Source organism: Tachypleus tridentatus, chromosome 5 (assembly GCF_004210375.1).
Source record: "Tachypleus tridentatus isolate NWPU-2018 chromosome 5, ASM421037v1, whole genome shotgun sequence".
In the NCBI taxonomy this organism is placed as follows: domain Eukaryota; kingdom Metazoa; phylum Arthropoda; class Merostomata; order Xiphosura; family Limulidae; genus Tachypleus; species Tachypleus tridentatus.
Window position 1 is genome coordinate 28254691 of NC_134829.1, and position 25107 is coordinate 28279797.

General features: G+C 33.6%; 1 protein-coding gene across 8 annotated transcripts in view; it reads right to left on the bottom strand.

Moving 5' to 3' along the window:
* Positions 1–8161: 8161 nt before the first annotated feature.
* Positions 8162–25107, bottom strand: part of LOC143250810 (uncharacterized) — a 222342-nt gene continuing 205396 nt past the window's right edge. For 6 of the 8 annotated variants that reach the window (XM_076501835.1, XM_076501836.1, XM_076501837.1 and 3 more), the window contains 4 exons: positions 23934–24131; positions 20464–22834; positions 16263–16460; positions 8164–10563 (listed from right to left, as the gene is read on the bottom strand). In XM_076501835.1, coding sequence (XP_076357950.1) covers positions 10371–10563; positions 16263–16460; positions 20464–22834; positions 23934–24131 — 2960 coding nt within the window. In that variant the 3' untranslated portion in view covers positions 8164–10370. Of the gene's footprint in view, positions 10564–16262; positions 16461–20463; positions 22835–23933; positions 24132–25107 lie in introns of all 8 variants that reach the window. The other 2 variants (XM_076501840.1, XM_076501838.1) reach the window with 2 other exon arrangements.

A 25107-nucleotide genomic window follows, 5' to 3' on the forward strand; every position in this document is an offset into this window, starting at 1 on the left:
TTACACTCTGTACACTGTTATAAATATCATTATTTTACTTTATCTTCCACTTCACATGTAGTTTTACTAAGTAACGTTACGTACTTGTAGTTTTACTAAATAAACTTACATAAGTTTATTTATCTGTCTGTGTAAAGTAGTTTTAGATAGGCCAGGATTTGTCGATCCTCCTTTCACACCAAACACGCTCGTCCTTTCAGCCTTGGGGGCGTTATAATGTTACGCTCAATCCCACTAGTATTTGGTAAAAGAGTAGCCCAAGAGTTGGCAGTGGGTGATGATGACTAGCTGCCTTTCCTCTAGTCTTACACTGCTAATTTAGGGACGCTAGCGCAGACAGCTCTCGTGTAGCTTTGCGCGAAATTCATTTCAAAACAAACCAAACAGTTTTTCGATCTAACAAATAATGCCTGGTTGTGTTATGTATTTTTGGAAGAATTGTCATTTGAAAAATTGCAAAACAAACAACAAACCTACTCAGACGTTATCAGTAAAATGTATTCTAATGCTATGTTGTTTTTTTTAGCAAATTCAGATAATGGTATTTTAAAACAATCAGTTAATATGTATATATATATATATATATATACATGTCCTTTAAGTCTATGGATTTACAACCCTAAAATCAGGGGTTCAATTCCCCTAGGTGGACTCAGCAGATAGCCCGATGGTGCTTTGCTATAAGAAAAACACACACACATATTCTAAGTATTTAAATATATTTGTATATTATGTTAATTACCTAAATGAATTGTTTTTGTTAATAGACAAAGTATAACATACGTGTGCTATCTTCTTAGTTGCATTTAAATATGGTATTATGAGTATAATCAATTATGCTGTGATAACATAACCAGAGAAAATAATAATGTTGTGAATTAGAAATTGTTTTGTTCGCCCCTAAAACAAAAATACTCCTACGGCCCTACATAAACAATTAAAAGTTTTTTGTTTTTTCAAAAAAAATCAAATACGTGATGAATATCGCTATATTTGCATTGTCATGTCTGTTAAGTTTTTTCGCTGTTCAATACAGTTCTAACTAAGTAGGCCACTTGAACTGATGGCATGTAATTGTGTTTAATCGCTATAAAAAATTAAAAGATAAAACATTTCTTTGGTTACCAAATGTTCTGAAATTACTCAGCCTTAAGTATAACCCCAGTGGATTTTTTGTCTTTCAGTCTAAATAACAGTGAATTTCACAACAACAATTGGAATGTTGGTTTAAATTACACATTTTTCTCCCGTGTAAAATATGTAAGGAACGTGGAACATCTTAACGAAACAGTGTCGTTGTTTCAACTACTAACTTACTTACATAGTCTTCCAATTTTCTTCAGGATAAAACAATTCAAAGAACTTAAAAACTGATTCCATTATTAGCATAATTTTTGAAATTTTTTTGTGTTTAGAAGATATTTTTCTTTGGTCAGTTACTACCGTACGGGATTGAGATAGTTGGTATTGACTAAATTTTTACAGTGTAGTTAAACGTATTTCTATAGGTTGAATTGTATAGCACATCACGCTTTGAATGGTACCAAATGAAGAATGTGCAAAAAGTGAAATATGAAAAGATTTTGAAGCTCCACTTTAAGTATAGGTTTATTTGTTACTGTTAGACACAAACATACGCAATAAATTATCTTAATACCAGGTTTTTAACGTTATAAGCCTTCAGTCTTATCGCTGGAGGGCTCCAACTGTAGAAAACTGTGTAATGATGGTTAATATATATATATACATAGAACTAGTTAGTGATTACATGCATTCGTAGTAGTAGTATATATATATATATATACACATATATATACCTAACAGAGTCAAGACGTCTAGAAAATTGCTATTTCTAAAAAAGTAGAGATGAACTCATCAAGTAAGGTGGTTGGGAGTGCTTGATTCATAATATGAGGGCCGAATCCTCGTCCCAGTAAATATGCTCGTTCTTTCGGCTATGGGGGAGCTATAATGTGATGGTGAATCCAACTATTCGTTGATAAAAGAGTAGCCCAAGAGTTGGCAGTGAGTGGTGATGGCTAGTTACCTTCCCTCTAGTCTTTCACTGCTATCGATCTAACATTTTTACTGCAGCTTCACCTAAGAGTAAACGTGTTTAGTCATTTGGATTAAAGAAGGTTGATTTAGAGCAGAAAAACAAAAGTATTGGTTAGGCCAACCAAATTTGATTAGCAGTTTCTAGCTTAAGTTTTCAAAAGAATCATACAGCTGGACAATTATTATTGACTGTTCATTGCCAACTTTTTGGTATAAATTTACTAAATTATATAAAATTATCCTGATTAAAGAGAGTTTAGCGTCACGTGACATTAGCTTAAGCAATTACCATAACTAATGATTGTGTACTTTTGTATGGGATAGTATTCTTCTACAGTAAGTGTCTGTGACTTGTTGGCGATAAATTTGAAGAATAAATGGACAGTACGTAATCCACTTGTTTTAAAATAATATATTCAAAATAAGTCAAACGTATGTACAAAAGTTCTTTACATTAAAGGAAATCTCACTTTTATCTAAAACTCTACGTAATTATTTTACTTACTTTAGAACTCGACTGAACAGACAATTGGTTCCTTTATTTTCATTTCTCACAATAAAATCAGTGATAAGTTCACTTACCTTACCCGAACTTTAAATAATCGTTGACTTTCTGTCAAAGTCCACGTAGGTGGGTTTAATTACTTTAGAACACTCTTTGAAAAGATAAACTGTTCTCCATATTTGTGTTAAACTGTGAAATTCACTTTAAAATATCAACCGTTACAGCTAAACTAATAATCACAGAGTCTAATATCACTTTCACTAACTTCACGTTTTCTGACTTAACTTCTTTTGTTAGTTACTACAGTTGCATCGATAGCTTTAAATAACTGTCTCTTTTATTTCGTCAGAAGTCCATACGGGCTGGGTCAGTTACTTTAGAACCTAACTGACATGACAAACTGTTTTTCTTATCTGTGTTGTTGCATCTTTCGGATGCTGTCAAACTTTACGTTATCTCTCACTCATTAACCTTTATCTTACTCGACTTGCACTCAAGACAACATACAATTCTTACCAAATGACGGAACGAAATTTGTCATAACTATCGTCTCTATTATAGTTATTTTTAGCACTATTTTCATAAAAACTAAATAATCATTAGATATTAAATCACTAAACAAATTGAATAATAACTCTTACACTAAACAGTCTTTTGAAGACCTTTACAGTAAATGTTAACTCATAGTTAGCCAGTTTGGACATGACGATAGGTAAAATAAAATACGCGGCCTAACTAAAAATTAATGAATATATTTATATATATAAATATATATACTGTGAAACTCTTATCAATGATAAATCTGTAGCTATATCAGTCTGGACGTCATGTTTTATTCCATTTCTTTAAATCACATGCTAGATACTTTTTGGCTACACCTTTTTCTAAATTAAATAAGTTTATTCTGCGTATCTTATTATCAAGAGTTTTTTAACACATCTTGTTTTACTTTGTCAAAGGGAGACAAAACAAATACTTGGTTAGACTCTATCTAATTTCAAATGTACTTCGTTCTAAGTACGAAGAGATCGTGAATAACTTATTCAGTATATTATTCAGCTATAAGTACCCATGAATAATTCCACCAGAAATGTTCCGAATACATTATTGCTTCAATTTTTTTGTGTTGCTTAAAATATAAACAATTAAATCTGTTGGACTTGTTTTAAAACAAAATGTAGCACAACTGTGTTTCGATTTGTGTGATTTTTATTGTATTGTATCCTTTGGCAAAACAGAAAAAGACAACAGATTTCCAGGTTCATATGAATGATTTTAATTTGATTATTTCTATTTTAATTATTAGTAATAAATTATATTTTACAAGATAAATGGGACAAAATATCTTTGATATACCTACATGAATATGAGAGCACTCTAGTTATTTATTCTTTACACAAACACATTTCTAACAAAACACCACCAGAGGGGTAATTAGTAAAATGGCTTATCAGTAACTTTCTTTATAAATTGAACCACTAATTAATTATTAAAATATACTTCAGTTTCACATAAGTTCTTTAGTTTAAAAGTACAACAGATACACAGAGAGAAAGCAAAAGTTACTTGAGAAGCCATAAAGTTTACGTAAAATCTGAAAATACTACTTCTATGGGGATTAGGGGGTATTATCCAAGAAAATATGTCAATTATTGAGACCAGTTGAAGTAATTTCTAAAATTTTTATGGTATAACGCGGACATATGTGTGTATATAGCGACCAATCCACCTCTTCTGGTCCCAACGTCGATGACAGAAAAAAAATTGATCATAAAATAAGCAGACAAATTAACAAACACTAATTTTACATATATAAAGTGTCCACATTGAATATAAAACACTAATTAAGATAGTGGTGTTAAGACTACCTCGCTGAAAGAGAGGACTTGCAGAAGACCATTTAGAACTTGCAGAAAACCATTTAGAACTTGCAGAAAACCATTTAGGACTTGCAGAAGAACATTTAGAACTTGCAAAAGACCATTTAGGACTTGCAGAAGAACATTTAGAAGTAGATAAAAGAAAAACAAGACACGGTGAGCCATTTCAATAGAAGAAAGTATTTTGGGCTAGCGGGATAAAACTGTGAGTCGCTGAAGAGGAACTATTTGAGGGTCCTAAGAGAAGGATGCGAATGATAATCTAAAGGTAACCTATATCCTTTAAATTAAAAAAAAATATATTTATACCACTATTTATTTTGAATTGATTTGTCGAATTTTCCTTAGTTCAGACTAATTCTTTAGATCCCATCAAAGTCTGGACCCATTTTTAGTAGCTTTCAGCCGTGGAGGCGTTATAATATTACAGTCAATTCCACTATTCGCTGGTAAAAAAGTAGCCTAAGAGTTGGCGGTGGGTGGTGATGACAAGCTGCTTTCCCTCTAGTCTTACACTGCTAAATTAGGGACGGCTAGCGCAGATAGCCCTCGTGTAGCTTTGTGCGAAATTAAAAAAAACAACTAACAATGTTTATGTACCTGTTTCAATATATTTTCAAACAAAGAACATAGTATGAAAGTTTTTTTATGATAAAAGCCAAAACTTATATAACGCTATGTGAAGTGTATATGCTGTCTTAAGGAGTTTATAATCACAGGTGATTTCGTCCTCCCCTCAGTGGCTCAGCGGTATGTCTGCGGACTTACAACGCTAAAAACCGGGTTTCGATACCCGTGTTCGGCAGAGCACAGATAGCCCATTGTGTAGCTTTGTGCTTAATTCGAAACAACAATAGGTGATTTCTTAACGAGATATGTGGATAAAATACTGTGTTGGGTAAATATGGATAAAATAATTACATTATACTATTCAGGTGCATGGGTGGAAGATAAAACTGACAGAGCAAGAGATATAATAAATAGGGCTAGCAATGATGCTGTTGTTGTTGTACACCTAGAGAATAAAGATATGGGGAAAGATACATCAAAGGAGCTAATTCATAAATACAGGGGTTTGATAAAGACATTGAAGAAAAATAGCCGTAACTTAATTGTGTCACGGATTAAGGATGTGTCAGGATGAAGTTAGGTCAAGTAGCACTGAATTCTAAGCTAAGGTTAATACGTAAGGATGAAAAGATTGGCTTGTCGAATTTGTGGGATCAGTTCAAGTGGAAGAAGACAGCTTTCTGAAATGGATGTTTTACGTTTAAACAGTATACTGGCTGACTTATTTGCAAGGGCTAATAACTCAGCTGTAAGAGAAGTTTAAAGCTATAATTAAACACTGGTTAGAGCCAGTGTAAACTGAATACAAAAATAATAAGATGTTGGGAAAAGGTTAGTATAGGAAATGAGTAGAAACATAGCTCTAAGGGTAGGTTTAATTATTTTTATTATAATGATGGAAGTATAAGAATTAAAATAGATGACTTGAAAGCATTAGGGGGAATGGATGAGTTTGACATATGGAAACAACTGAAACATGGTTGAATGATAGAATTTTCTTTGAAATACAGGGTTATAGGTTACTTATTAGGGATAGAGTAATAAGAATAGGGGGAATTGGTTTTATATATAAAATATGAGTTACATCCTGTTGTGTTATCAAAAATAGAAAGAAAGAAATTAAGTCCATTTAGAATTTTATTAGCGGATATAAAAGGTGGAGGCTTTTAGTGGGAATTTATCACAGGCCACCAGATGGTGCTGATGAAATAAATGAAAATCTTTACAGAGAGATTAATATTTCAGCTATTAATAAGGTTATAATTATAGGTGATCCTAACTTCAGAAATATAGACTAGAAAATGCTAAAGTCAAACTATCGGGAAGAAGGGTTTCTAAAACTTGTTTAAGATGGATTCCTTCACCAATTCGTCAAAGAACCCACTAGAGACAATTCTATTTTACATTTATTGAAATAGTTGGGAGGGTTGAAAATGGAGAACACTTTGGTACAAGCGATTATTTTTCTATAAGGTTCGATGTTTTGTTGAATATGGAAATAATATTTAATATTTTGGTTACAAATTTCAAAAATGCAAATATGAAAGGATACGATAAGAATTATCTGTCGTTGATTAGGCAGCTGAGTTATTTGGAGACAAAGAGCAGATGAGGAAACATTTAAAAATAAAATTTTAAATATTCAAGGTAAACATATTCCTTATAGAAAGAAAATGGTAGCTGTAAGTAAAAACCAGGTTGGCTCACAAAGAGAATACGAGACAAAATTAAAGAAAAGCATTAAATTAGCTAGTTTGAAACAGGAAATTAGGACATAAAATCTATGTATGAAAAATGGTTGGCTGAAAATTTAAAAATTAACATTAAGGATTTCTTTAGATACATTGAAGGTAAACAAAATGCCACTATGAAGGTAGGATATTTGTGTGATAATAAAGGCTCGTATCTGATGATTATGAGATAGTTAGTTTATTAAATTCTGCTTTTTCATTATTTTATACTGATGAAAAGTTAAGCAACAAGACCGAACAAGATGATCACATTAATTTTGAGCTGGTTAAGAAGCATTGAGAAGTTTAAAGAATAACAGGGTTCCTGGGTCAAATAATATTTCCTCAAGGGTTTTGAATGAGGATAAGGATTGGAAATGTGAGCAACTTGTGAATATTTTTCATAAGTTCTTAATTAGTAGGTAGGTACTAGAGGATTGAAAGCTAGCTGATGTACCTCCGCTTTTCAAGAAAGGTGATAAAATTGTCTCTGTAATAAGTCTTACATCAGTAGTAAGAAACGTTTTGGAAAGTCTCATAAAAGATGAGTAATACTTAATTATATTATTAGCCAACATAAGAGATATTAAATTTGTTCTTTCTTATCTTGACAAGTTGTTTACTTTTTGTTAACCTTTCCTTTTTCTGTGTTCATATATCAACATTTCAAACAAAATAATAAATGAATAAATGACTATTTCTCAGTGGGTCTGCGGCAAGTCAATGGGCTATTTGTGGTTAAGAAAAAAAAAAAAGTAAATTATTAGAACCATACACGTACTTGCGTATCAAGAAAGTAGATTTAGCAGAAGTTATGTGCCGTCGCCTTTTAACTCACAAAAAACAAAAGCCTGCTGGGCGAGGTGGTTAGGGTGTTCGACTGGCAAATCGAGAGTCACAGGTTCGAATCCCCATCATGCCAGACATGCTCACCCTTTCAGCCGTGAGAGCATTATAATGTGACGGTTAGTCCCACTATTCATTGGTAAAAGAGTAGCCCAACAGTTGGCGGTGAGTGATGATGACTAGCTGCCTTCCCTTTATCTCACACTGCTAAATTAGGGAAGGCTAGCGTAGATAGCCCTCGTATAACTTTGCGCGAAATTCAAACAAACGAACAAACAAATAACAAGCTTTCGCATCTACCAAGATATTTTCAGTTTTGTCTACTGTGATGGAGAATCGTGATAGTTGGCACCAAGGAAATAAACGGGTGCATTAAAAACTACAACAAATATTAAAAGACATCACTAATTTATTTTCAGCATTTTTTTGTAGCTAAGTCAATGAAATCTATATTTTCTGTGGGCAAATTTTTATTCGGACTACTCTAAAATATTGAGCTCAAATATATAGATAATTGTATTTGGATATTTTGTTTTATGTAAATTATTTCTCTAATTTAACCATTAATTGTGAGCTTTAATAGAAACAAACTTAAATTTTAGGCTAAAATAACAGTTTGAATAACAAAAAAAATTAATGCTACTATTTCTAGATGAGAATGACTAGGTGGTATTTGTATCTGGATGATTAGTCAGGAGTTCAGCCAGAATAATAACAAAGGAAGTAAACTTACAAGCTTGTACTTAACAAATATATTATGAAAATGGTTAGGGATATGGAGTTAGTTTGCTCCCAGGTGAGAGCTGATGATTTTATAACCTTTAGAATTAATTTTCTTTTTAAGTTTGCTCAGGAATTACTTCCGAAATTATTGTTGTTTAGAGAAAGTATTGATGTTTGCATCACTAAACATAACATTACAATTAGTCTATTTGATTGTCTAGGTAATTAACATTGCTTGCTCGTGTGATCTGGTAAACAGCTTCTTAGTGACTTGATAAGTAAAAATAATAATAAATATAGATCATCAGATGATGTTTTTACTGTTTTCTTCCTGGGAATTTTTTCCTTTTTTTTTTTTTTTTTACACAGTCCTATAGAATTGTTTTGCTTCTCTTATAGAATGAAACTCTATGGATATATGACACATTTAAGGCACGATCAGATATAGTAAGTGTGGCTGATGCAAGTATATTTTATTTACTTCATGTTTTTTACATAATTATTTTAAAATTTGATATGTGTACGGTAAAATTGAACAGTTAACAAAATACCATTTTTCAAATCGGGATTAACCAAATTACCACATGTTTATTGTAGGTTATGCTTTAAAATTAATTTGAAGATGTAACCTCGTTTTTTTCTTATTCTAGCCAATAAATATTATTAGTACAGTAAAAAAAAAAAAAGAAACTTGCCGTTTCATAAATTCAAATATGAAAATGATTATCCAGCTACAAATATTTGTAGATTCTAAATGACTGAAACATAAAAACTTAACAATATTTAATATTTTGTTTCATGTTACAAATCGTTCAAAGAAAGAACTGATAATACATACTATACATCTGAAACACGAATATATTCAACAACACAATAGTTACGAGTCAAATAGTAGCTTGCTTGTGTAAATAAAAGGCATGAAATAAATACGTTGACTTATGCAGATTTTTGAAACTTCCAGACATAAGTGTGATTATATGAAGTAAAACACAAGTTGTTGGTATTGTTTTTACCTGACATTTTACTAAATCTATCTTGTAAACACTAGATGTGATAAAATTATATACCGATGTACCCTACTTGTCATAGAAACGTATTTCATTTGAGCATCTTAAGATTTTTTCATCTTTGTATCTATGAGAACCTTCCCATTTCTCTCTGGTTTCACAAACATGTTTAATTTAAGTCAAGCTTTTAAACTTTTTTTCATGGTGAAAATCTTGTTAAGTTTTCAAAAGTATCACTTTTACCCCCCCCCCCAAATCCTGACATGTTTGTACATGAAAAAGTCTCGATTACAATTTATTTAAATAAGTTTATTTATTATTAAGCACAAACGTGCACAATGAGTTGTCAGTGCTCTATTTATCGCTGGTATCGATATCAGATATTTAGCATTACAAGCTCGCAAACTTACCAATGGACCACCGATAGCTTAGATTAACAAACCAGTTAAAATTTGGATAGAAGTTAGGCGTTCAAGGCTCAGATCCTGGCTGCTTACTTGTACTAATAGTTTCCACTTGTTAACCACTTAAACATGAGTAGCTTTCATATATTGTAAATTTATATCTCGATAGTTTCTAAGTATAAAGACTGAGGCCCGTATTGTTTTCACGTGTTAAAAAATTAGATCATAATAGTTTGCGCATGTTAAAACTCAGAACAGATAATTTCGCAGATGTTAAAAGCTGAGATCTGAATAATTTTCTTGTATTACATGCCGTTTTTTGCTTCTGATAAGCCCGCAAGTCTGCGTTAATCAGATCAATGAACGTAATTTATTACAATTTAGGATTTACTGAATTACAAGAGAGGTTGATAATATATAATAGAACCAAATCAGTATTGGTTCTAAATATAAAGCTTGAGCCGATTTAAAAAACTTTTTTTTTTTCTGGCAAAATACGTTTTCGTTCTGCAATAACTGTTAAAGTATGTTGTTGTTGTTTTGTAGTTCGACGAAATTGTTTCAGTTCTTGATGTGCACTGTAATTGAAATCCCTGATTGGTTTATATTCACATTCTTGTTTTATTCGTCCTTAGTTAATCTTACTTTCACACTTGACCTTGGCGAGTATCATTCTCTTGAGGAACCACTAAGTGATCCATTCTACTACCGAAATTATTCGGGAATGACTCTATCTTTGGGCCCATCAAGATGGTAGCATCCTTCGCAGGGTTAACCAACACAGCACCGGGGGATAGGGGTTTCTTAAGCAATACAGTCGTCTCGCTGATGGAATCTTCACTAGAAGTAAATAAGAAAGTAAAAAGATTGTTACCGAGGCAGATTATTAAAAGGAATAACAAATTGGTTCAGACTTGAAACTTTAATATTGTACCGAAGGCATGACAATAACTGTAGGATGGAAAGAGGATATATTTACGGACTGAAACAGTTTATTGAAAACTGGGATCTCTTTCCCAAGATCTATAGAACTGTTTTCTAGATCTAGATGAACAGTTTTGAGAGAGGGGTGATATAAGTACCATCACCTGCCGCTCCTCTTCGTGTTTTGTTGTCCATCAAACAGCTTTTTCAAGACTATGGGTTCTGGGAAAAAGACCCATGTTTTTAACAAGTTCGTATATGTGACCTTTCATCATGAAAGGAATGTCACGGAACAATAGCTATAGTACGAAAACAATAACTAAAAGTCTTATAAAAAAGTAATTTAGAAAAGTTAGCGATCACTTAAAAAATCCTTTTATCAAAATATAGTTCAATTTATTATTGAGTAAATCTCAAATGATAATAAAGTAGAAACTACTCAAGTTTGTTCTTTGATTTGTTTTTACTTTCCATATTCCAACGTACATGTTGGAAATAGATCTCTTGCTGTTTCAGTGTCACGTATATAGATAAGCCTGGCACAGAAAGTTGTTTATTTTTAGATATACACAGAAAGACACGTGATGCTGCATAATTACCTGAAATACTTAAAGGTTGATTATTTTCTCATATTGTAAGAAGTGTTAATTACAAGCATAAAACACCCACACTGCACTGCGTGGTTTAAAGGCTTCCTCATGACTCAAAAGGTTGAAGCGTTGTTTTGTACTTTATTTTAATTAAAATTTTATTACCCATATCAGCTGTCTTGAGAATACATGACTCACAAAGGTTCCCAATGTACAGGTCAAGCTTCTCTATTATTCCCAGTTATTTCTATAACTACCAGAAGTGGGAGTCCGTACCCGAAAAAAAAATCCACGAACACCTCCGTCCGTTGTACCTGACCACCTGAGACACATTTAGTTCCGCTAACTTGCGTTCTTTCTGATTTGGGATCTTGGAGGGTCAGATACGAAGATGACCTCTTACTCCAGCCTAAACTGATATTCTGTAGTACTCTTAAATGCTGAATATTTCATAAACAAAAGTGTTCCATTTATATAAAGTCACCAGCATAATTACAATACCCCAATTAGGGCCATGACCATTTATGTTAAATGTTTAGCTTTTACAGTGGTATGCACATTGTTTTATTTGGAATGTTTACAGTCTTATATAATATCACAAATAATTTCATATGCTTCAGTGCTTATTCATTTGATAATATAACCGGTATGTCTTGATATAAATACTCATTTAAATAAGTAACATGTATACGACACAAATGGTATACATTGTAAGTCTAGCAGTAGGTGGCCGATTACAATTCTTATAATACATATTTATGGGTGAAAGGTACTTAGGTTTATTTCTATCATATATGATATAGCAGCCGAGTGAACTTGACAGTTCATTTTTATATAGGTTTAACCGGAAGTCAGCGTGTGAGACAACAAGAATCTGTTGTAGACTAGTTGAATATTCGTGTAATTATATAAGATGTCTGAACTTGTCGAACGTGGGACCTTTAATGTGCGAGTAAGAATTGTATTTTGTATTGTTGATAGTTGCTTTATGATTTTGTGTAGTGCTACGTTAATCCATGCTGGGCAGGCATATTCAATTACTGGCCTAACATATCGTTTGTAGATTTTAAATATATATATATATATATATATATAAAACCATAAAATTTTCAAGCCATAAACCAAAACACATTAACATAAAATATTTTATTTATTTTTAATACGGTGCACATTGTTTTCGAAAAGAGAGAATCCTAGGGTACAAACTACAACGTGGGATTGTGAAATGTATCCTAAGTTTTGGAGTTGACTGAGTAAGTAGGACCCACATTGCGATGGGGACACACCGTCTATCAGTCTTAACCTCCAATTCGTTAGTTTCACAAAAGAAAATTAGAAATTAGGAGAGCGATATATCGGTACTCAAGCCCATAACGTCCCACATCTATATCATCCTTCACTGTCTGCAAACAGTTGTGGGAAGGTGACTGCTCTCCCAAGTTAGGATAAGAAAAAGATGAAAAGAAAAAATAATAATATAAAAAAATGTATAGTGATTTATTCGTATTCATTCCAAACAATATCCTGATTTGATTCACTAGATTCCAGGTTTTGGTTTTGATTTCATTAGCATGGGCTTATCATGTTAAGTTAGAATCACAGGTAAGACTAAAAACTTTGCTGATGTAACAGTCAGAAGAATTCCATGGATACAAATTTCTGGCTTGTTTTTACATAGTTTGTTCAATTCTGTAAATGTATATATATATATATGTTAGCACTTGTGTCTTTGATGTAGTCTGCGGAGTTACAACGCTAAAAACCGGGTTTCAATACCCGTGGTGGACAGTGCACAGATAGCCCTCTGTATAGCTTTGTGTTTAAATAGAAATAAAAAACATGTTTATTTTTATGCGTTTCTTTTGGTAGTATTCTGCTATATCATTTAGCGCGGATTGTAAGTTAGCAGCTGCTATAGAGGGCGTATAGGATCTTTTCCAGATCACTGAAATGAATAGTGATGCCATATAAGAGAAAGCTGTATCTGTTGGTGGCATGTTGCTTACATACATTATGATGAGTATAGGGTTAACTATACCTCTCCTTGTGGGATGCCTGCCTAAGGAATAAAACACTCCGAGGAGGTTCCCTCAACACTTGCTCCACATTATCTAAGGAGCTTCATAACCATCGACTAATACCTCGTGGTGGTTCCATCTCTAGCATCCGAAAACGTAGATCTGAGTGCCAGGTTAAATGTGAGGTCTTCTCTAGATCGAGTAGACAGACGAACACGCACTCTTTTTTTGTTAAAACCATCTAATGCGGTTTCAGTTAGTCTAATTAAATGATCATTGATTTGCCGAAAGTTCCTGAAACCAGTATGTGGTTTTGGAATTTTAGAGTTTTCTCCAGAAACGTATTTAATCTGTTAGTTATTACACTCTCAACAATTCTGTCACACAGCTGATCAGACTGATTAGTCTGTAGCTCTGTGGTTTATTTGTGGTTTTCCTTCTTTAAAAACGATAGATGGAAATATACCAATATATCAGGGAGATATTAAATATAGAGCACCTTGAGGTGTTGAAGTAATAGCTGAGTGAAGTAATATAGCATGTAAGCCATATTCTCCTGGTGATTTTGTTTGTTTGTTTGTCTTATGTTTCGTGATACTTATGTCGTCATAACATTTGTATTATGTGGGTTCTTTGTGCTTGTGTTTCCAGTAGCGGTCGTTTGGTTCCGTATTTATATTGGCAATAGATTTATTTTGTTCAATAATGTTATTTTTGTGGTGATAGTCGTCCATATCAGAGTCATTTTGTGTTTTGAAGATGGTTTTTATTTTTTAATATTTCGGTTCTTTTTGTGTACTTGGGTATGCAGTTTTGTTACCGTGCACTACTGTTGTGTAGGTTTTGAGTGATTCTTGCTTTTATGTATGTTTTGTTCATTTAGTTTGTTGCAGAACTAATCCCAGTTTTGTAGTTTAAGTTGTTGTACGCTATTTCTTATTAGTTTCTGAGTGAGTTTATATGTGGTTTTATATCCGGATATCTTCTGTCGATGTACAATCTTTATTGTAGCTGTTTCATTTCATCATATCTGTCACACCTCTGTGGGATTACCACATGTTAATACGTGTATTTTGTTTGTGTTTTGATAGTGTAATACTTGTGGGTTCATTGATCCGGATATTTGTCAGTCTCAGTTATTATAATAATAGTTTTGATGAATAATCGTTTTTGGGGAAGGGAGGAGATCGAACGTGCTCCATATTGGGAAATTATCACTATCTATATATTTTCCTACTTGGAATTCTATATACATTTGAAGATTATTTCATAAATCAGAATATCGCAGTGTTTGTTGCCGTAAAAGAGTGCTATAATAATTTAATAATGTAAAATTATTACTGTTTGCCATATTTTCAAGCAAATAACCTGGGGGTTATATACGGGATACGCTAGTGTGCATGTAATACTGTATATTATTTTTGTTTGTTTTTAAGACTGAAATGTGCTTGTGAAATTTATGTTTATTAGAGCTAATGTCGATATATAGACTTTATTATCTGTTCAATCTCTTCAGATTCTTCAGAATACGGGAAACTTTATTGACGTGTTCTTAGTGGCAAGGTTTCACTTATGAATATCATATCTTTTTATCCATTTGTTTAAACTGATCTTCGAACTCTTATCTCTTGGAAGCACGTTTGATATTCTCATGTAAGACTGAGAATTCAGTGTTTGTACGATTCATGGAAGTAGTGGTATTAGGTAGGTGTTTTTAGGCTGTGTTTATGATAATTGTCACGTAATTTTCATTATTTGGTTTTTGGATTTCAAAGATAAAAGTCCAGAATCATGTTTGTTGCTTCTTTAGTGGTTGTTCTGTTGGATGTTTGCTGGTTTTGTATGATGGTGGTGTTTGTTTGAACAGAAGAACCACATGTTATTTGTTCTGTTGGATGTTTGCTGGTTTGTATGATGGTGATGTTTGTTTGAACATAAGCACCACATGTTATTTCTGTAGCATCTGTGGTATTTGACGTTACTACTGCAGCGTGTGATTTTTTTTTTTTTTAGTTTGCGGTTGTTGTCTTCACTGCTGGTTGACATTAGAGGACCTTGTCTAGTTATGTCTGTTTGTTGTTGTTTTTGCTATGTGCCGTTTTTAGTGTTATATAATTGTGTTTTTACATGATTTTTTTATTTCATGCGTAGTTAGTACATCATATCGTTTTATGCTTGTTGCCAAAGCTAGCTGCATCCAAGAATAATTATTCCCAAAGTAAATAAACGTTATTTATTTTTATGTGATACAAAAAATACTTTCTAGTATTTCACTGTAAACAGCTACAGCCAAAACAAATTTGTAACCAAATATTTTTTACAACAAATTGGTTGTTATCTTAATTGATGGCTGATTTAGGAATGTTTGTGTCGTTATACCTCTCGGTTATTGTTTTTGTTACGTATTTTTTTGTTATATAATTTTGCTTTTTTATAAACTTCTATTTTGGGCACTCTTTATAATGTGCCAGGTGTGTTTCATTTAGGTTGTTGTTTTCTTTTTTTGAGAACTGATGTTCTGTGTTCCCCCCACAGCCAACGCACTCACCGTGGGAGTGATCTAATGGGGCTGATACACATCCCTGTCTTTGACAACTCTAGCACTGGTTTACTACAACTGCTGGCATTTGTGCTGCTAGATTGTGGGTAAGGATGTGAACATAGTTTCAAAAATGGCGTCCATGACTCGAGGAAGAGACCAAGAACGCATACTTCAATTCCAGATTTGGGATCAGCGACCTAAAAACTAATTCTTGGACCCAATAATGTCTGGGTAACTTTGCGGGGACGTTTTAGCTTTTCTTTGCACCTATCTCCTTCGTATTGGGGCTACATCACATAGAAAAGGATCCGTCGGGCCATCCCGAGTTTGCCCTCCAATTTGGTTTTGCTCACTCCTAAACTGTGAGAGCTCGCGGAGAAATACACAAATTATTTATTGTCAAGGTTATATAGTACTCGTGTCCACAGCAGTGTTATATATGTGAAAGCTTTTTTGTTTTTTTACCTGCCATCATCTTCAATAAGCGCTTCCTGGCGTTTTAAAGCCGCATGAACAGTTTGATTTCTCTTAGTAGGAATTTGCGACACTGGCTGTGTAAACTTCTCTGGCTTGAGGTCGTCGTCACTGTTACTTGGAATGGAACTTTCAATGGAATCTAACGACACAAGTTCTCTTCTTCTTCTGCCATGGTCAGGCTGTGACCTGAGGATATTTTTGTTTTCAATATTTTGTATTTATTTTTAGCCAACATGAATTATAGAAAACTAATGTAAAGACATTAAGACAAACATTTACAAAAAATAATGAATCGCTCTAACAAGCGTAGAAACAAAATTTTCGAGGTTTTTAATACGGTGAAGTGAATGCAATAGTTTTTCCACACATAAGAGACATAAAGCGACAACTGAAACTTTCACTGCAGGAAACTCTCACTTCACAAGATATTCGAACACATCAAGATAATCTGTAAACACTCTTAACATTTATCTATTATGAAGCACCCACGACATTTTTAGTAATATTAATTACCATTATAAAATGACCAAATACATATATTTGTATAACTCTATATCTTCTACTCACTTGACATTATAATTAGCCTGAAACTGCGAAACTGCTGCTTCTAAGATTTTAATATTGAAATAAAGATATATTCCACGGTAGACGACTAAACTATTTGAATGTATATATGTTACAGTAGACGGCTAAACTATTTCTCTCCTATAAAGAAAACCACACAGGTTTACAAAATGAAACATAACAAAAAATCCCAATAACCTGAGAACTATCGAAAATACGACTTTTTTTTTATGTCTAAAGTGTAGCAAACTGATGAATATTGGTGAATAATAGTAACTTATTGTCTCGTGTATAGTTCAGTCATTTGCTATTATGCTCCTCTGGAGTCTAAGAATATCTCTCCGTGGATATACACTGGCCTGTTAGAACCTGGTGGTTAGTCGCGAATCTGAACCCCCTTCACTGAATATGCCCCACCTTCTGACATGGGGACGCTATAATGTTACGGTTAATCCCACCTTTCATTGGCAAAAGAGAAGCCCAATAGTTGGTTGTAGGTAATACTGATTAACTCCTTCCCTCTAGCCTTTCACTGCTAAATTAGGAACGATTAGCTTTGCGCAAAATTCAAACCAAGCAGTTGATACACAAATTATGGACATTAGCAATACCCTCACGGCAAGAAACCCACACACGAACAACAACCAAATAGCATTTTCATAAGCAATATCTAGATCTGAATATTCACAAAAACACGAACCAGAAACCGTTGATTTTATCTGTACTTACAAATGACATGCTCATCTCTGATTTTATTTATTTATTATATTATATCTATTAACATATTATCCCAACTCTCCTTTATTCTCATTGTTTAAGTACATTAGGACTGAAACAGTAATGACGTGTGGCTTACTAGTTTCATTTCTGTACAACATATAGTAGTTATGATACAGTTTATAATAACTGTCATACGCACTGAGGAAATGGTATTTTCATCCTAAAGGAAACTTAGACACACGTTTACAAAACGGTCAAAACAGACACCATTAAGGCTCAGATATAGACGCCATAATTTTATACTAATGATCATAGGGTGGAACACTTAACCAGCAGCCCCCGTCGTCACCAAGGCTTTGTCCAATTCAATGGACCGAAGAACCGGATAAGCTGTGATTTTCATAGCTTGCCTAAAATTGAAAATGGGAAGTGTGATAAACAGTATCACATTTCGATCACTACATATATCAATCAGCAGCCCAACACGTTAACCAAAATAAGGAAACACGGGGAATCGTTTACACTGTCTGAACTAATGAGCAAATGAACTGTAAAAATTGGCAAAATTACTGTGACAAAGAAAAGTTTAAAAATTGTTATAGTTTACACCAGCAGCATAAATTATTTTCTATTAAAACGAATAAACTTTTGTAAACAGTAAGTGATCATAAATGTATATTTAAGAGATGTAATGATTCATAAAAATTTACGAATAATTATTTCTATTTCGGTATATGCTTAAATGTGATAAGAATTACAGAATCAATCATAAGGAAGAGGTTTGAAATATACGTGATAGGTTACGGTACCTAGGAAACATTTATTATTGATATCGTACTTTACGTTTGTACCATTTATCTGAAATTTGTCCGTTTTTAGTTTCGTAATTTTGCCAATGAACACACAAATCAGGTAATGCAATACTTCTATATTACAAAAATCAGTCATTTTAAAGCAGTATTTTGTCAAACTTGCCACTGGAGTCTGTGTATAAAGATCATATCATACCGGTCGCTTCTACAGTATTATCCTATATGATTATTCAGGTTGTTCGAAATTCATGTGATAAAAGTCTAAGAAATCTGTCACTGGAAGTTCTTTAAGTTATCGGACTAAATAAACCTTTTTTTTAATAAAGAGTGAATTGGGGAAACATTCTTAAACAATAGAATATTTGTTACATTTCACAAGAAATAAACAACTGTCAGCCCAGTATCTTTCATTGCTGGGCGTAGGAGGGTTCACAGGGGAAGGAAACTGGCAATTTAGGGTTACTTCAAAAGGTCTTTACGAATGAAGCTCAGCACAACTTCTAAAATGAAAGAAAAGTTAAACTAAATATTAATGAAAATAGAAATGACGAAATCTGTCTTGGTTATATTGTGGTGATACCATAATCTATCTTGGTTATATTGTGGTGATATCGTAATCCATCTTGGTTATATTGTGGTGATATCATAATCTATCTTGGTTATATTGTGGTGATATCGTAATCCATCTTGGTTATATTGTGGTGATACCATAATCTATCTTGGTTATATTGTGGTGATATCGTAATCCATCTTGGTTATATTGTGGTGATATCATAATCTATCTTGGTTATATTGTGGTGATATCGTAATCCATCTTGGTTATATTGTGGTGATACCAAACTCTATATTGGTTATATTGTGGTGATACCATAATCTATCTTGGTTATATTGTGGTGATACCAAAATTTATATTGGTTATATTGTGGTGATACCATAATCTATCTTGATTATATAGTGGTGATACCATAATCCATCTTGGTTATATTGTGGTGATATCATAACCTATCTTGGCTATATTGTGGTGATATCATAATTTATCTTGGTTATATTGTGTGATACCAAAATCTATATTGGTTATATTGTAGTGATACCATAATCTATCTTGGTTATATTGTGGTGATAACAAAATTTATATTGGTTATATTGTGGTGATACCATAATATATCTTGGTTATATTGTGGTGATAACAAAATTTATATTGGTTATATTGTGGTGATATCATAATCTATCTTGGCTATATTGTGGTGATACCATAATCCATCTTGGTTATATTGTGGTGATATCATAATCTATCTTGGTTATATTGTGGTGATACAATAATCCATCTTGGTTATATTGTGGTGATACTATATTGTACCAACCTTTTTACTTTTTACTGCAGAAATGACATTTTAAATTTGGGAATCACTAAGGAAATCATTTTATAATACATCGTGCATTTACTTCAACTTCAACACTGGGTATTTTGGATTTACTGTGTCGTTAGTTTCACAAAATATTGAAACTAATGATTTCTTACACATTATCCCAATCATTTCTTTTGAAGATAAGGATGCTATTACACCAGGTGTTTTTTAATATCTTGCTATCAATGTGAAAATTAATTGGCAAATCCCAGATTCAACTGGTATGTCAAACTGACTTCAATATCTTCAAATAACTTCAAGTCTTTCCTCATCTTACCTGAACTCACGCTTTAGTTTAATTCTTACACATTAACCGTCACATTTACAATCACATCTAGAACATTTCAAGTATGCTTCATTGTTACATCGCTTTATATTTACAAGTTAACTTCTCCATGTCGACTCTCATGGTCTCGAGCTAGAACACGGGTCTGGTCCAACGATTTTGATGTCGAAAATTGTGACAAACGTTTTCTTTCCGTCTAATCAAAACAACCAAAAACCTTTTCGGAATTACTCTACTTCACGATGTCAAGATGGTTCGTGTGGCAGGTGTGAACAATTCTAAACATTATCAAACCTTTATACAACATTATTGAAATATAGGCTCAGGATGAAATTATCTACGGGCATAATTGTACTTAAAAAAAAAGAAACATCAGTTTTCTAGGCAGATCTGAACCTTACCGGTGTCTCTGAAGAGCCCAACTTTGTTGTCTTGCCCTACTTCTGATGGGAGAGGAAACTAATCCATTTGACTCAGAAGTGACGGGACCTCTTGTTGTAAGATCTTCTCGCACAATAAGGAACTTTTCACGGACTTTGTCTGGCGTCTGTAATACAACACCGGATAATCCAAGCTTTTGCCTTAGTTTTTCTCCATCTGTCGAATAATCTGTTGTAAAGTTATCATCGGCTGTAGAGAGTACAGACTCTGAAGAGGAAGAAATTGCAGCCCGATGACTTTTCGGAAAGGATTTGTCTACGAACTCGCGTGAAGGGTCTTGTGTTAAGCTCTTCGACCGTGGACTTGTCGGGCTGGTCGCTTTATGGTGTCTTAAGCTCGGACTAGATTGGGTCTCGTGCCTTTTATACGGCCTTCGTGGCGACTTGTGTCTTGGTCCATGAGAGTCTAAATCATCATCCGACGAAGATATTACTTGACTGCCCATGCTGGTTTTTGATAAATTTCGTGGCAGTTTACCTTCTTGACATTCCGGAAGTCTTTCATTCACAGGAGTGACACTAGGGGAGCTGCAAGTACTTGACCATCCACGATCAGAAATTTTTCGAGATCTGTCACCTTTTTTTGGTTTGGGGCTATTTCTTCCTCCTAAACGATGTTTCTCTGGAGTTGAGGTATCTGGAATCTGTAGACTCAGAGGAGAAGGCTTTCGGTTCTGCTTATTTGAAGTGTTATCGCGTTCCATTTTTAGACACTTTTCAAGAGCCACAAATTTTTCAAGTTCTTTGGCACTTGTCACCTCACCTTTTTTAATTTTAACATCAATAGTGTCTAATACAATTCCTTCATCATCTACAGAATCTTCAGTACTGGTTGTCTGGTAAGAAATACGCTTACTTAGCTTTCTACCCAAAAAGTGACCTATATCTTTCGGTGGAGGACATAGTGCACCACCAACAGATGCTCTTCTTTCTGGAAAACATGAGGGGTCTCGTTTATGTGGAACTTGAAGACATGAGTAGATTTGCTGGGGAGGAAATTGAAATGCATTTTCGCATTTAGTTGCTAACAGGTTAGGCGAAAGCAAATGAGAAGCTTTTTGAGGTAAATATAATTTTTTTGTACTAACTTCCAATTCTTCCGCTAAGGGACTGCTGGAATTACACCTGGACATACCGGGACTCGACAGAGAGGAATAACCAGAAGTGCTTAGGTTGGATTCTGAGATGGTCCTGTCAGAAGAAGGGCACATAGCAGTCAAAGGACTAAGGTAATTCATTAAAGGAGGCTTTGTGTTTGGAGTTTGAGGAGGACTAGTTTCTTCAGAATCGCAAGAGCTCATATTAGCTGTGATTAGAATTTTGGGAGTACACAGTTGAAATGAATGTTTTTCTGGAGTAGGAAATTCCAATAACTCTTGTTTTGGAGACACTGTACTTGGAAGTGTGGGAAGGTTAATTTCAGAGATATCGCTTACTTCAGTTGCTGCGCCATCTATCGGTAATGTATTAGCATCAGCGGGACTTGGTACCTCCAACATGTTTGTAATTACTGGTGTGTTATCAGAAAGTTCTGTATTCTCTGTTGATGGATTCATTTCATAACGCATTTCATCATTCGTTATCGTTTGTGTCTTAGAAATATCGTTATCGTGTATTTGAATTTGTGGCTCAGTGGAACCGTCAACTTGTGACACAGGATTACTGGGTACATCTCGAATTGGCTTATCTTCAAAACTTTCACAATCAGACTGTCCAGATGCTTGTTGAGGTGAAAGAGATATTTCTACTTTAGTCTCGCCCATCTTGACGTCACAACTTAGACTATCTGAGGACGAGGCTTGTTCAAAAGACTGTTCTTTGATGGAATGGAATTCAGTAAATGATGGCGCTGAGTAATGTGGGAATCGAGATGAGAGCTTTCCAATGAAAGATGTTTCAGCAACATCTTCACTTTTAGTTGACATGTCAGACATATAACCCTGGTTTTCATCTTTTGTGGTATTCAGTCGGATTTTTTTACCATTCATTTTAATAAAATCATCTAAACTCATCCTTCTGTTTTTGGATGACTGATTGGAGTGTACCAACGATGCTATGATACGTGATGTTTCGACTTCGTTTTTCTCTGATTCACTAGCTTTGTAGTTTTGTTTTCTGGAGGAAAAGCTACGTTTTAGGATATCATCAAAACTAAACGTTCGAGTCTGATCTTTGTCTGAAGGACTTTGATGGTTATTTCTACCACTACGGATACTGTGTTTACGAATTCTGTTGAGAAAAGACTTTGAACAAGGCTGGGGACTTGTTGCAACTGGAGTGATACTTGCTTGGTTAGAGCTTAAACTGTAGCGTGTCCCTGCGGGCGATGGATCTGTTAAAAAAATGAAATTTTAGGTTTAAGTTTAAAATTAATTAATACGTAACAGGTAGTGTAACGAAAAACGTCCACTGTACTTGTCTGAAGCCTATTTTTTGTAGTGAAAAATACCAAACTTGATGCGAATTATACATACCTATATATATATATACACATATCCTTAATATTAAATTAAAACAAACGCTCCAAAAGAATGCAACGCACAAACAAAACAAATAATTAAAATCGTTTCTTATTTTTTGGAGTCCATAAATGTAGAATTGGATATATACATATTTCTTGGTTTTGTTTATGTGTTGTTTGTTAAACACAAATCTACACATTGGACTATTTATGCTTTGCCTACTGATTTTTATCATTAAAGCCCTTATATTTATCGCCGCTGAACCACCACGGGCGTATTTTTGGAGATGTCCTGCTTTACCCTGCAAGTTTCCATGGCCTACAGTTCGCCTGTAAACAGTGAAATATGTCTGCTATAACAGCGAAACTTGTGTCTTCACTTCAAGCCAAATAATAAAATGCATGTGTGAAATGTAAAACGATAACTATTTCATTACGTAAATATATTTTACAGAATTTGAAATGAAACTGGTACTGGTATTATCAACCTGAGTAAAATCTTATGCAACATGGTTTAAGCATAGTCGTCTCTAATTTAGAAGTACCAATAAAAGCGAATATAACCAGTGAGTAACACCTTCCTCCTACTATTTATGGAATATTGAGATTCCTTTTTACAATTATACTCTTGAAATTGGCGAGCGTAATGAGTATCAAATTACTGTTCGAACTGTGGACATTTCAGTCTGCATCCAAGCACATTTAGCGACGCCCAACACTGACATTAAACAAGCTAAGTTGTTTTCCTTCACAAATAATAAAAGTAATTATGTTAGTTCCAACTTAAGTAAATTTACGATACAAATAAATATTATATATACTGTACATCGAAAAATTTTAAAACTTACCTCCTTAACTTTTTCTATTCTCTTAATGCTTCTTAATAGTAACATAACTGTAAATGGTTTATAGAGAAGAAATGATAGATATTAATTAGAACAATAGAAATTATACGTTACTATGAACGCACAATTTTTACTTCTTTCTATTTCTTCAACAAAGAACTTTTCAATCTTGTCAGCAAACTTCCGCTTGATGCAGTAAACCAGCAGAATGACAAACAAGACAGCACTAACTGTGATTAAGCCTAACCAAAATGGTTCCTCCAACATTCTTTTGCTTAATGGTTTGTAAATAATCCGAAAAACGTATCGGGAACATCGAGGCCCTGTGAAAAAAAAGTTAATAAATATACAGGAAAATAATATTTTATTTATTTTCAGTTTGTTATAATAATGAATCAAATTTTGATAGATCTTAAGTTTCAGTAGTAAATGAAATATAATGAGTAATGATCACAATTTAGCCACAAACATGGGGAGTGGTAAGAGGGGACTCTTCTTGGACGGACGCTATCCTCTGTAGACCCCTTATATAACGAGAAATACTTGTCATTAAAGTTAAATACTACAAAATGTGTGTCCACTAGATGTAGGGTGCATACTACTTAATTTTATTTTGTATCTCAGCTCAGCACACCTTCACTACGAAGAGGCTGGCGCCATCCCCACCCATAGAAAGCCATCTCGCTGAAAGTAAAATAAAGTTTCTTTAAATAAAATAAAATAATAATCAAAATTATGTTTTTAATATTCAACAAGCATAAAAAATGTTAAATAAAAATTAGGAAGTAGGAAAGGTAGCACCAAAAAAGTAAAGAAATAAGGTAGGAATGGGTGGGATAAAATTACAACACCTGGTATGTTTTGACATGATGCAACCTCAAAGTGGGTGTGGCCATCGTTTAACCTATTCTTACTTCATCTGTATTTTGTAACTAAATGAAAGGTGTGTATAGCTAAATTTCAATTTTGTAAAATTTGCTTAAGAAACCAAGTAAGATACATATATGGAGCCAATGCAAGTGACCTTAATGAAATACATGGCATCATAAATGGGGGGGAAATGTTTGATTTCGGAAGTCAGACAGGAAGCTCCAAATACACGGCATCATAAATGGGGGGGGGAGTGTTTGATTTCGGAAGTCAGACAGGAAGCTCCAATAGTCATACTTTGCTTATGGGAGACATTATAGCTATCTGACTGGTATGGGGTGTGCTAAAAGAATAGTATAAAAGCCGCTGGTTTCTAAAATATTTAAATTTGTTGAACATGTTGAACATTCAGAAAGAATTAGCTAGTGA